This window comes from Myotis yumanensis, unplaced genomic scaffold (genome assembly GCF_028538775.1).
Source record: "Myotis yumanensis isolate MYYU_CA2020_CCGP unplaced genomic scaffold, mMyoYum1.0.hap1 SCAF_10, whole genome shotgun sequence".
NCBI classification, from domain to species: domain Eukaryota; kingdom Metazoa; phylum Chordata; class Mammalia; order Chiroptera; family Vespertilionidae; genus Myotis; species Myotis yumanensis.
The window spans coordinates 10,826,975-10,840,907 of NW_027223761.1; the positions used below are offsets into that span (position 1 = coordinate 10,826,975).

Genomic DNA, 13,933 nt, shown 5'->3' on the forward strand with positions numbered 1-13,933 from the left:
CGTGCATGGGTAGGGTTCCTAGGCCTGGCTGGCGATCAGGGCTGATTTGCAGGGTGACTGGCAGGGCAATTGGGGCCCCCTGCTGGCACCTGCCTGACTGGCCTGGCACCGCCCACTCGCTGGCACCGCCCCCCGTCACCAACACAGGTCAGGACCTACAGGCTGTGGGAAGCTTCTGCTTTGAGTGTCTGCCCCCTGTGGTCAGTGTGTGTCATAACAACCGGTCATTCCATGGTGGTTCCACTGTTCAGTCAATTTGCATATTAGGCTTTTATTATATAGAATGTTTTCACTCCATTCCATATCACTAACCATGAAACAGGTTATTATAGTCATTCCTGTTACAAAAATGGAGTCCTGTATTGAACGTGTAGATTACAATCTTCATTAGGAGAGGAACTGGAACCTGTTCTGTTAAGGCAAACTTCGTGATATCTATGTTCATGGTAAGCATGTAGTAAGCCCGCATTTTTTATTACATGCAATTCTTCCTCACTTTTCCTTAAGATGAGATTTGGTCAAGGAAAAAAGTATAGCTAAGACATGCCTCCTACTGAGACCTCTGCATGGATGACAGCACAACTTCTCTTTTCTAAAGTCCTCTCTCTCAGAGCTTCCTTTGATATTCACTGCAGTGTACCTGGGAGAATTTTTGTAAAATATAGATGCTTATGCCATCAACATTTTTGGTGATAATGAAAAATTCCATGCCTTTTAAGTGTTAGAATAGATTTGTTGGCAGAAGCTTATAACTTGAAGTGCAGTGTATTCTTTGATGTTAGAATTGTATGTTTTTATCTCATCCTTAGGGGGGGGAAAAGTAAAGGAGTTGAGATTCTTTTCTATTTTGTAAGATTTGTATTTATGCCTTCTTCTTTATTCCTTTTATATTTTCCTTTGTTTCCTTGTTTGTATTGGTAAGTATTTGAAACAACAGTATTACTGGGTACAGAATTTAGTTGGAGGCATAGATATACCCATCCAGGGGGAGATAGTTGCTTTTTGCCTAATTTCCTGATGACTTCATATATACCCTGAGATTCATAATCATGAGCATGTCATTATTATTTATGACATTGAGAGCCACATAATACTTCTCATCAATAGAGTCATTAGATGACAAAAACCCCAACTAAAGTTTCCCAGATTCATTCATTCATTCATTCATTCATTCATGGTGGTTGTACTAGATGACCTTCATGTTTCTCTCAAGTCTAAGAATCTGTGGCAACTTCTGTCACTGGTCTTCTTTCTCTTTTCTTAATATGAACTAAAAGGCCTAAAAAAATTAGAGGATGCAAAATAGGTGTAGTTGTCAAGGAAGAAGCAATCATTTCACACCGGGTCTCTTCTATCATAAATTAACTCAGTATCCTTACAATGCAACTTGGTCTTTTTGAGATTTGTCCATTTTCCAAACTATAAAGGGAGACCCATTCTATGAAACATCAAGGTTGATGGTTTCGTTTCCTTATGCAGGGAGACTTATTTTGATAATATCCCATCTTACCTTTGAGCACAGTAGGTGATAATATCCCATCTTACCTTTGAGCACAGTAGGAGATTTTTGTTGAGCAGAACTATGAGAATTTGAGAAAGTGCGTTTTGATGGCTCCTGGACAAATCTTTAAAAATGTGTTACTTATTTAAGTATCAGTGGTAAGGCGCCCAGTTTTTTTTTAAAAAACCTGTTTGTGGACATAGAGCTCTCTCTGTGCTGTTAAAAAGCAGGTTATGGCCCTGGTCAGGTCACTCAGTTGGTCAGAACATTGACCCAGTATGCCATGATTGTGGGTTCGATCCCCAGTCAGGGCACATACAAGAAATAACCAATGAATGCCTAAATAAGTAGAACAACCAAACAATCTCTCTCTCTCTCTTTCTCTCTCTCTCTTTCTCTCTCTCTCTCTCTCTCTCTCTCTCTCTCTCTCTCTCTTTCTCTCCCTCAGCAATAAAATAATTTTAAAAAGCAGGCTATGCACATTGAGAGGAGACTAGCTCATGGCATCTTGTTTCTTAAGGCTTACACTCTTGTCTTTGAAAGTTGTGTGTAGGTAAGCTGCATGGGGCAGGGATCTGAAGGTAAACATCAACGATGTGCTAAGTCAATGGTGGTAATTCCACATCCCGTATTTCATAATAACCTCCTTTCAGAGAGCACACACTCTGACGGGCTTGGGTGGTGGTAGAAACGACTCCAGGGAGGGCTCCTGTGCTCAGCAGCTCGATCAGAAGAGAACCCTGTTCCTCACCAAGCCTGTGGTTTCCTGTGATGTTCAGTCGTCCGAGCAGAGCAATGCTTCCTCCCAGTGTTTCCTACTGGAGGCTGTGATTGTGATGGTGATACTTATGATTTACCGGTAGATATTTATGCACATTGACTTATCATCATATGTTCTGGGTCTTTCATGTGGAGCTTCTAAGCCCCAAAACATGAAAACCAAAGCAAAACAAAGAATCTTGTTGTCCAGGCAAGTCTTTCTCCCTCTTTCTCTCCCTTTCTTTTAGAAAAATACTTTATGATAAAAACACAAACACAGTATGAATAGTAACTGAAAAAGCATTGCTTCCTTTTAGAAAACCACTGGGATTTGCATAAACCACTCGACTGTCTGGCGAGCGCTTGAGCTGCTCTGTCAGTCCCGGGGGATGTTTCACATTAGGTTCTTTGTATTTTCACAGACAGGGTGAGTTCTACATTTGAAGGTGGGTATTTGTTAAGTGCTTCCAATCATGACATTTTGTGAAACTGGATTTTCCAAAAGTCTTAAAAAAAGTCAATGAAAGCATAACCTCTTCTTTACTGTGATAATCATGTGAAGGAAATTAAAGGTCTTGAAGGATTTTGAATTTGTGCTGGGCACAGTCTGTTAATTATTTGCCTTTAGTGAAGCTGACATGTGTTAAGGCGAACTACTCAAACTATTCCAGTTTGAGAATTGGGAAGTTTAAAGGAATTTCTGTCATCACTTAAAGTCTTAAAGGAGACACCTACAGCAATCTCCAATACGGGTGACTGTTGCTGTGTGGTGTTTGCTTGCTGAAGTAGTTACCCGAGATGGTTCGGGCAACATTGATATAATTCAGTGTTAGAGTTTTGTTGGGGTTCAATTCTGGAAAATTGGATTGACATTGACATTCTTGGAATTAAGTACATGTCCTACTGGTAGTGGCATAATAGCTACCTGGGAATTTCTTTATCATTATTTTTTATCTAGCAACTCCAAACATAATTGATTAAACTTTGGATTGCTGAAGGTTGGCAGTGTTACAAGTAAATTTTCATAAACCTTAATTGATGCTTTTTCCTATATCTAATTCATAGGGTTCTATGCCAGAACCCTAGCCAGTTTTGCTCAGTGGATAGAGCATTGGCCTGTGAACTGAAGGGTCCCAGGTTCGATTCCAATCAGAAGGCACGTATGTGGGTTGCAGGTTCAATCCCCAGCCTGGTCCTCTGGCGCAGGTCAGGGTTCCTGTGGGAGGCAACCAATCAATGTGTCTATCTCACATCAATGTTTCTCTCTCTCTGTTTCTCCCCTCCCCTGCATTCTCTCTAAAAATCAATGGAAAAATATCCTTGGGTGAGGATTAACAACAACAACAAAAATAGTTTGAAACAGTTTCTTTCATTTTGAGTTTGTACAGAGCTCCACGTTTTATTTTCACCCCGTCTTTTCCAGCACCATGTTTTATCTGGGGTGGTAGTGAGTGAGGACTTACCTTGATTTATCTGAAGGTAATAGCAGCGCCTTCAAAGTCAGAAGAGTGACAGTCAAAAGAGGTCTTTGTGTAGGCAGAGGACCGAGTGCTAAGCCCGATCCATTGCCATCACCATGATCATCATGGCTAACACTTCTTGAGGTGCCATGTCTATTCATTTAATCTTCATTCCAATCCTGGGAGGTACATGTAGCTTCACAATTTCTTATTTAAAACCTTGGGGTCAGGTGTATTTCAGATTTCAGAATAGTTTGGAGTTTACAAAGGTAATCAGGGAAAACGCCACATATTACACAAAATCTCCGGTGGGGTCTGGAAAAGCATCACAAAAGCAAGCCAGATAGTATTTCTACAGGGAACTATATGAATAGTTACTCTGAATGAAATAAAAATTAAAGCTGTAAGTACTTTCATGTTAATTTAGATCAGATCCTTCCATCAAATGAGGTTAGGTATCATCTTGTGAAAACATTTTTATTTATTTTTCTGAGCTAACCAAATAAATATGATTAAGAACAGAGAACTGATTTTTTTCTTGTTTTAGAAAAATATAAGAATCTTGGTGCTTCCTCTGTTTGCTAGACAGTATTGGAGAACCCCTCCTCTTTACTATCCTCCCTGAATCACACCAGCTACTTAGGCAGTAATTGCTCCTGTGCTTTTTATAGATAGTCAGTTTTCTCAAAGCTCGGTGAGACTAACATTCCATCCAGAATGAATGGAATGTAACAAGGTGAAACATCATAACTAAAGACAAAGTTTAAACTGTGTGTGGATTGAGGCAGTCACTGTGTCTTGGCCAACAGGCATTTAGTTATGGCAAGTGAACTGACACTGGAGGGGCCACCAGCAACGTGAACGTGGTCTTCAGCTATGTAGCGGGCGTGCAATATTTAGTGTGGGAGTTAGTCCCATCTCAGTGTATGCGGACCATGTCCGGATTTCATTTCTGGATGGCCTGTTTTCAAGGAAAGGAGGCGGTGTGTAACCTTTTCCAGGTGGACTGATCAGGAGGATGAAAGGACTTGAAGCCATGTCCGGTGAGGCACAGGTGAAGTAATTGGGCAAGTTTACATGAGTGTTTTGCCAGTTTCTAGCCACATCAGACTGTAGTCCCTGCTCAAATGAGAACAGATACTCCTTGACTCATGATGGGGTTACATCGAGATAAAGCCAGCATAAGCTTTTGAAAATATTGTAAGTTGAAAATGCATTTAATACTACATTAGAGAGTATCAGTTGTTTATCCTCATGATCGTGTTGCTCACTGGGAGGTGCGGCCTCTTGTCACTGCCTAGCATCAGGAGAGAGTATCGTACTGCATATCATAAGCCCAGGAAAAGACCAAAATTCAAATCTGAAGTATGGTGAGAGCATATTGCTTTCACACCATCGCTAAAATAAAAAAAAGAATCCTAAGTTGAACCATCTTAAGTCAGGGACTGTCTATAATTGTAGCCTCATATTGATTGACTGCCAGCTCTATGCCCTTTCCTGAGCTGTTCAACATTTGGGATACAAAGATGAAAAGGCGTGAATTAAGGATGGAAATGTGGAAGCTGAAGCAAAAATAAAATTGTGATTGCACTTCAGAAGCCAGGATATGAATGAACTCTGACCTCTTGAACTCGACCTTATTACTGTTGTAGTAACTATCTTGACCTGTCCTTTTGGGTCTTGCAATTCTTTCACCTGCTCATTACAGTATTTTCTGAGAGGCTGGTACTGCATGACTCTGTCCAACTCACGCTTTTCTTCATTTCATAGATAAAGTGGCCCCGTGAATAGGAATGCCTGCCCAAATACCAGAACTGGAGACCATGGATGAAGATCAAATAATTAAAGAAGTCTTGGATAAGTTTGTTAATTGTCATGAGCAAACATACGAAGAATTTCTGAGCACCTTTACTCATCTTTCGAAAGGTAAAATGGAAAAGTAAACTTTCTATAGTAGTAGAGATAAAGAATTTTAGTATAATTTTATGTCTTTGCTCCTTTTCCAAAAGACTGTTTGATGAGCATTCATTCATTCATTCCATTCCTTTGATCAGACAGTTCTTATCAGGGCATTCATGGCTGATTCATGTAAATACCAACATTTTTAATGCAACCAGGAGTTGTATGATGGAGTCAGAACTGTTGAATTTGAGAGTTAAAAAGGACCTGAGAAATCAATCAGTATAATCTCTTCATTTTATTTATGGAGAAACCCAAGTGCAAACAGTGGAGGGGTTTTAAAGCATGTTTAAAACTTTAAAGAAATATAGCACAGGATAGGCTGTGGAGTTATACTGCAAACATTTGTATCCTGGCATCGCCACTTTCTGGCTATGTGATCTTGGGGAACGGGGTTATCGAGGAAAAGGGGAATAATAATAGACCCCCAAAGGTTGGTGCTGGCGAATTGAGAGAATCTGTGTAGAACTCTTAGCATGTTGGCTAACATGTAAGTACTTAATGAAGGCTAGGTATTATTGTTGTGATGATGATGATGGTAATGATTTTTGTACAACGGAAACTAACTTTTAGACCAGAAGTGACTAACTGAAGCCTAAAGGCCAAACCTGTGTCGTGTGTGTCATTATGTGTTTTGTTTGCCACCTACAGCATTATTTTTGTTTTTTAAATTGAGCCAACATTTTAGAGTTGTGAAATTGTACATAAAAATCTTGATGTGTTTTTTTCTGATAAGTGAGATCTGGTACCTGTTATTTCCCTGTCGGCAATATCAGCTAGAGTTCAGGAGCCCTTGCCCCGTGAGCTCCCTAGTTTGTAGTGCTCTCTGGCACTCACACAATCTAAAAATGTGTGTATACATCGCCTGTTTCATTCACTTAAGTGGCTCCTGTAGGCATTTGAGTTTGTAATTTATATTGTAAATTCTGCTTCGGATCTTCATTGGCTTGATCTCAACCTTGGTCCTTTCTGGGTCATTGATCCACACTTGTGAGGCCATTGGTTCTCCATTTTAGTTGCACCTTGGACTCACTGGAGGAACTTTTAGAGCAGTGGTTCTCAACCTGTGGGTTGCGACCCCTTTGGCGGTCGAACGACCCTTTCACAGGGGTCGCCTAAGACCATCCTGCATATCAGATATTTACATTACGATTCATAACAGTAGCAACATTACAGTTATGAAGTAGCAACGAAAATAATTTTATGGTTGGGTCACAACATGAGGAACTGTATTTAAAGGGCCAGAAGGTTGAGAACCACTGTTTTAGAGCATATTGATACCAGGGCTCACTCTAAGTCTTAGCTGGGGTCTAGAAATCAGTAATTTGTAAAAGTTCCTCTGGTGATTCTAACATGTACCTGAGAATGAGAATAAGGAGTTTCATAATCTTAAAGATCATGACACTCAAAATACTTGTCATGCTTTTAAGTTATGATTCATGTGTCCTTGACAAATGTAAAAGTAGGGTCGTTATCAGGAAGCAAAGAAAAAGTGATTCTACCTTGTTTCTTTCGTTGTACAAAGTAGCTGGAATATCAATATCTGTTTTGTTTACCCTTAAAAGTTGTGGACTGTGGTTTTGTTTATCCTTAAGGGAAATGGAGACTTTAGGAAATCTCTAGTTACCTGTAGGACTATGAATGATCTATATTGACATGATATGTGGATCAGATTAATCATGATAATGGCCGAATCACCTTAATCTATGAACTTGGGTTTAGGAAGATGCTTGCTTCCTTTGAGGCTAATGATTTAGTTACAGAATTACTGGACCCAAACATGCCGGTATGCAATGTCTAGTGGGGTGTGTGTGTGTGAAAACAAGGGTAAAACCAGCCGAATTTATGCATTTTGGTATGCCAATGGCATTTTGGTAATTAAAATTTTGCAAATTATTTGTAAAGCTGACTTTATTTTTATACTATGGCAGAGTAAGAACGTGCAAGGACTTGGGTGTTTTAAGGAGGTTATAATGTTTTGGTTTTGGGGGTAAGGAGGACTGTTCTCTTTTCAGAGTTCTGTATAATCATTGCATGCTGAGACAGAAACTGTTGCACATGTGGTCACTTCATTTTGAGTTTAGTTTTGGCCCCAAATTGAGCTGAAATAAATGATGACACAAATCACATAAACTGCATCTCCAAGCACACTAGTTTTTTTTTTCCTTTCAAAATATCCCTAGGCGCCATTCACATTATAAACTAATGACCTGAAAAAATTCCTCTTAAAGCACAAAGAGTTGTGAGTGCAGAAATGTGTCTTAAATCAGTAAGCATCCTTTTTCCTCCTGAAACATTTAAGTAATTTCTGAAGAACCAAACGGGACTTAGGGATAGGCCTAAGAGTTGAGTGATAGGAGAACTGATCAAAGTAAATATGGTTCATTTAGTTTTTTTTTTTTTAAGTATGTTTTTATTGATTTCAGAGAGAGGAAAGGAGAGGGAGAGAGAGAGAGAAACTTCAATGATGAGAGAAAATCAACTGGCTGCCTCTTGCACGCCCCCTACTGGTGACCAAGCCTGCAACTTGGGCATGTGCCCTGATAGGGAATCAAACTTTGATCTAGTTCATAGGTCGACGCTCAACCACTGAGCCATACCGGCCAGGCTTTCATTCAGTTTTAAGGAAAACAGGAAAGCTGTTTCTTCACAGTTTTCCCCTTCTTTTCAGCCCTTAATTTCTCTTAGTCTGTTTGGTCGTTTTGCTGCTATGTAGTGGAATCTTTTCTCTGTTAAAGAGTATGTGTGGTTAAAACCACGCATACTTATGTACATTTCTTCAATAAGTTTTGTTTCTCAGGTCTATTCTCATTTCCACTGATTGACTGTTCTATTTAATTTTATAATAGTTATATGCCAGAGTGCTGATGGGATTCATTTTCTTTTCTAAGAGTGTTAAAAGGGTCAGTAATCCTATCAAAAATATTTCCCTGGAAAAAATTAAACTATAGCTTTATTGAAAGATATTCACATTACTGCTACAGTCTCTTAGAAAACAGTTGGAAACTGTTCATATTATAGCATAATTCTCCCTACAGTACATTTATGTCGATCATATTTTACAGGTTTTTTATTTTTTTAGAACAGCTCTGGTTTTTAATTTTTATTTATTTATTTACTTTCAAAAAACATTTTTATTGATTTCAGAGAGAAAGGGAGAGGGAGAGAGAGACAGAAACATCAACGATGAAAGAGAATCATTGATCGGTTGCCTCCTGCACGCCCCTCACTGGGGATTAAGTCTGAAACCCAAGCATGTGCCCTCGCTGGGAATCGAACCATGATCTCCTACTTCATAGGTTGACGCTCAACCACAGAGCCACGTTGGCAGGGCTGCTCTGTTTTTTTTGAACCGAGGTACATATTTATAATAAATATAATGTTCTATCAAAATCTTTAAGGAGACATTTATTTTAAAGAGACAGTTATAATTGAATTCTCAATAGTGTCTTCAGTTCAAGAGAGTAAGACCAAGTTTTAAGATTTACATGAGAAAATAAGAATGCAAATTTTTGGCTTTATTCATTATTGATGAAGACGTCATTATATTGTTGACATTATTGTGGCTAAAGATAAGATGCTAGGTTGCAGTCTTAGGTGTCTCAATTTCTTTGTGAATATGATTAATTTATAGGCCTTTCTAGAATATCCATCTAAAGGGAAAAATGCTCTTCTTCCTTGTCTGTCATATTGCTGTCATTTTTTTAGGTTATAAAAACTTGTACATGAAAACTTATATTTGATTTTTTGTTAATGCATTCATTCATTCATTCTCTGAGTCCTTATAGTCTAGGTATTATTTTAGGTGCTGAGGATCAAAGAATAAATAATTGTCCTCAAGCACTAGATGGTCCAGTGTGAGAGAGAAATAAGAAAACAAGAAATTACACTAATGTATGAAAAGTACCATAATGGACAGAAGCAGAGTTCTGTGAAAGCTCATAGGAGGGACACACACACACACACACACACACACACAACTATTGTTCTGATTTTGTGCTTCAGATTAAATGATTAATTTCCATTAAACTTTTTCATTTTGCCAGCTATTCATCTTAAAACAGTTTGGAAATTGCAGTGAATCACTATGATTTTATCATTAACTCTTAAATAAATCCTGGTTTTTCATTCTCCTATTTCATTCTTAAAATCATTAGGATCCAGTTTCCCAAGTGATTCTACCAATTTCTATATTACCATGTAAAACAGCTTTCTATCCACTGCTATATTTATCCACTTTATGTCTGGATCAAATATTTTGTTTCTGATTTTAATGTTTGACTTTTGTTTCCAGTTTTCTTTATGCTATTCTCATTTCACTTGCAATACTTTGTCCTTTTAGCATTTTACTATTCTTTCCACAGGTATTTGAATAACATTCTTGTCAACTCACCCTCTCTATTTCCTTTCGTACTTGTTAATATTTGAACTAAATTTCCTTCCTGTAATTAGAACATCATATATCTGAATGTTCAGCACAAATGGCCATGCCCATGGCTTTATATTCACTGGTGGTGGTCAGACCTTTGATTGTTTGAATTAATATCTTTGAAACTTAGTTTCAAAACCTCTGAATAGGCTTTAGTTTTTCTTAGATTTTATTAATATTATGTAATCACAAGAGAGTTCAATCTGTACTTTTTACTTTGTTCATATTTAGTTCTCTAAGGAGCTATGCCAGTAGTCTACCACCATTACATATTTCAGGAATGTACACTTATCACATGATTTGTGATCACTAGGCCTGCGCTGCTCATCACAGGAGCCATTAGCTACAGGTGACAGCCGAGCATTTGGAATGTGGCAGATGCTACCCAGAAACTGAGTTTTAATTTTTTCTCAATTTTAATTAATTTAAATCTCCATCAAAACACTAATAATTAATTCAGTTATTGGATAACTTTTAAATGTGTTTGAGACAACTTATAAATCAAATTTTTTAAAGTGTAAATTGTATGAAATATAAATACAGATCAAGTATTTCTGGTGGAAATTTTGCATGTGAACTGAGATATGTGATGAGTACAAAGTGAGCACAGGATTTTAAAGACAGTTAAAATATGATTTGAATATTTCAATATTTTTGGGCTACATTTGAAATGATAATATTTTAGAAAATTGGCTTAAATAAAATATATTATTAAAATTAACTTCACTTTTTAAAAACTTTAAAAAAATATGCTTGCTTGAAAATTTTAAACCACACGTATGGCTTACATTGTACTTCTACTGGGAAGCGCTGCTATGGGCCAGTAGTTTCAAACGTGGCTGATACTCAGAAAGAATTGAATAGTAGCAAATTTTTATAGAAACACAGCTTTCCAGACACTATCCCAGGCTTATTAAGTGAGAACCCAATAGCTAGGGGTCTAGGAAGTTTTATATTTGCAGGGCTCTCTAGGTAATTCTGATGCCTCACTGGTTTTGAGCACCACTGGTTTAGATGACAAATTCTGCTAATGCAGACCCTTCAAAAGCAAAACTACTGGTACTCCTTTAAGAGATCAGCTAATCGCTCCAGGTTTGTTTCTGTCTAAACTGTAGGCTTGGAAGAGGCAGTCCAGTGCTCCATATTTTAGACTAGAGGCCCGGTGCATGAAATTCATGCATGGGTGCAGTCCCTAGGCCTTGCTGGTGATCGAAGTGCAAGTGTCTGGTGGAAGAGCAGGTCCCAGCTAATCTCTGGGCCCTGGGCAGCACCTGGACCCCCAAGCCTCCGCGCAACCCCCTCTGCCTGAGTCATGGTGCCCGAGTTCCCACTCGGAGATGCAGTGAGCGTGGGTGGATGCTGTGGGCTGAGGCACAGAGTGGGCCTCTGGGCCACCCAACGGCACTGCACGGAAGTGGGCGGGCAGCGCGCTCTCGCCTGCCTCGCAGACTGGCTCCTGCGTGAACCCATAGGGAGCTCTACTGGCCCTTGTGGTCCTGGTGGCTGTGGCCTGGTTCACCCGGAAGAGGCCATGTGGGTCCAGGGCAGGTTCCACACAGGTGCTTGGCGCAAGGTAGGGGAGTTGGGGGGAGGGGGTGCTCCCCTGGCGCGCGAGCCCTTGTGTCCTGGGGAGGGTAGCAGGGGGAGCGAGAGTGAGCTCGGCGGCGGACACCCTGTATTCCCCCCCACCTCCGTCACCCCCGCTCCCAGGTAGCGGGCGAGAGGTTGCAGTGTGTCGCCGATGCCCGCCATGTTCCGAGCCACCCCCTGGTGGTCAACGCATGTCATAGCAAGCATAGCAAGCGGTTGAAGGACTGCCTGAGGGGACAATTTGCATATTAGGCTTTTATTATATGGAATTCCTTCATTGGTATATTCACTAAGCATTTGTCTTGAGTAATTTATTTACCACAATGATGCAAACAAATAGCTATTTACTACTCCTTTTTATAGCTCAGAGAAATGAAAGTCGTTGTAGATTAGCAATTTGCTTGAGATGTGGCCAAGCATTCAAACTTCAGGCCTCTGGCCCTCCTCTGTAATTCTATCCCCTTTCCCCCGAGAAACATCTGGGATTGTGAGATTGTAAGGAATCTAGTGTAATATTATTGATAAGCAGCTAACAGTTACTAAGTACTCGGTATTATGCTTAGTACTTTACTTGGATCATCTTAATTAATCCTTAGAATAACCTAGTGAGTATTTTTACATTTTAATTTTTATTATTCCCAATTTACAGATGAGGAAACCAAGGCTTAAGGTTAAGTAACTTACTGATTAGGACCGAATTTGTCCCCTCAAAATTTATTCATTGAAACCTTAACCTCCATTGTGACTGTATTTGGACTTAGGGTCGGTAAAGAGGCAATTAAGATTAAGTGAGGTCATAAGGCTGGGTCCTAATCCAGTATGACTGGTGTTCTTGTAAGAAGAGAGAGACCCACCAGGGAAGTGCACACAGAGAGAAAAGGCTGTGAGGGGACACAGCAAGAGAGCAGTGAAAGGAAGGACTGGGGATGGGGGGCTCAGGAGAAACCAAACCTGCCAACACCTCGATCTCAGTCTTTTGGCCTCCAGAATTGTTAGGAAATACATTTCTGTTGTTTAGGCCACCAGCCTGTGGTGTTTTGTGCTGGCAGCCCTAACAGCCTTGCCCAAGGTTATGTGGCTAGTTAGGGGTGGCCTTGGATCATGGCCCTAATCGGTGTGGCTGCAAAGCCCATGCTCTGACCCACTTCACTTTTCTGCCTTACCTTAAGCACTGGGCAGTTCTCAGCATCTGGGAGTCTCTGGTATGCAGGTGATTTGAGCCAGAAATAGTAGAAGTGCTCCCTCAAAACAGAATTCTTCTATCTTTTCCAGAATGTGGGCTTCATGAGGCCTGGTTGCTTGTGGGGTTTGTTCACCATTATTACTCCAGGGCCTGAACCAGTGCCTGGTAGACTGAGTAGATGCTTAATAAATATTTGTTGAATAAGTGAAAAGAAAATAGGAGAATTCAGAATGATGAAGAGACAGATTAAGGCAGGCCTCAGACTGAGTCCTAAAGAACGTTCACACTTAATGCGTAGGCACAGGAAGAAGAGCCTGCAGAGTGCATTGTGTCCCGATGCCCCACGTTGGGATGTGATGTACTAGCTAACTGGGAGCCATAGTAGAGTTTAAACACACACACACACACACACACACACAATACACACGTATACATACATACACAATACATGCATGCACACATACACATACACACATACATGCACACATGCATACACACATACACACACGCGCGGTGGGAAAGGTAGAGGCAAGAAGGGAAGACAACTGGAATCGGATGACAAGCTAGGAGGCTGAACAGAAATCTCTGTGTGGAGATATGGACGAGGGTAGTGGAGGAGGAAATGAGAAGCAGAAAGGGCCATTGAGATGCTGCACTTGGTAATAGGTGACTGACAGAGGATTAGGGAGAAGAAAGAGTCCAAGGCCAGTCACCAGCATCTTGCCTGGGAGACACTGAGGCCCACGGAGGCCACAGCTCTCACTACAGGAGTCCTTTACTTTTTCCTTATTGAGTGTATGTTCTATCCAGAGCTTAGAATCTTGGGCTGGGGTTTGGTTTACACTCTCTGACTGATACATTTCGAGTTGTCCGTTCAGCCAGAGGACTATCACTGCTCACATTTAACAGCTTCTAAAAATGTAATTAAAAATGAAACTGGTGACAGTGCAGGAAACAACCCATCTCCTAAGCTGACATATCATTTTGGTCCCCAGAGCTGTTTTGAATGTTAGCCTTAGAAATGCGCCTTTAAGCTTCCATAGGGGCACAAA

General features: G+C 40.1%; 1 protein-coding gene across 9 annotated transcripts in view; it reads left to right on the forward strand.

Annotated features, from left to right (window-relative positions):
• The window catches only part of IFTAP (intraflagellar transport associated protein), a 57,726-nt gene that overhangs the window by 11,032 nt on the left and 32,761 nt on the right, over positions 1 to 13,933 (forward strand). For all 9 annotated transcript variants that reach the window (XM_070427809.1, XM_070427811.1, XM_070427813.1 and 6 more), the window contains one exon: positions 5,491 to 5,646. In XM_070427809.1, the coding sequence (XP_070283910.1) occupies positions 5,514 to 5,646 (133 nt within the window). In that variant the 5' untranslated portion in view covers positions 5,491 to 5,513. The remainder of the gene's footprint in view (positions 1 to 5,490; positions 5,647 to 13,933) is intronic.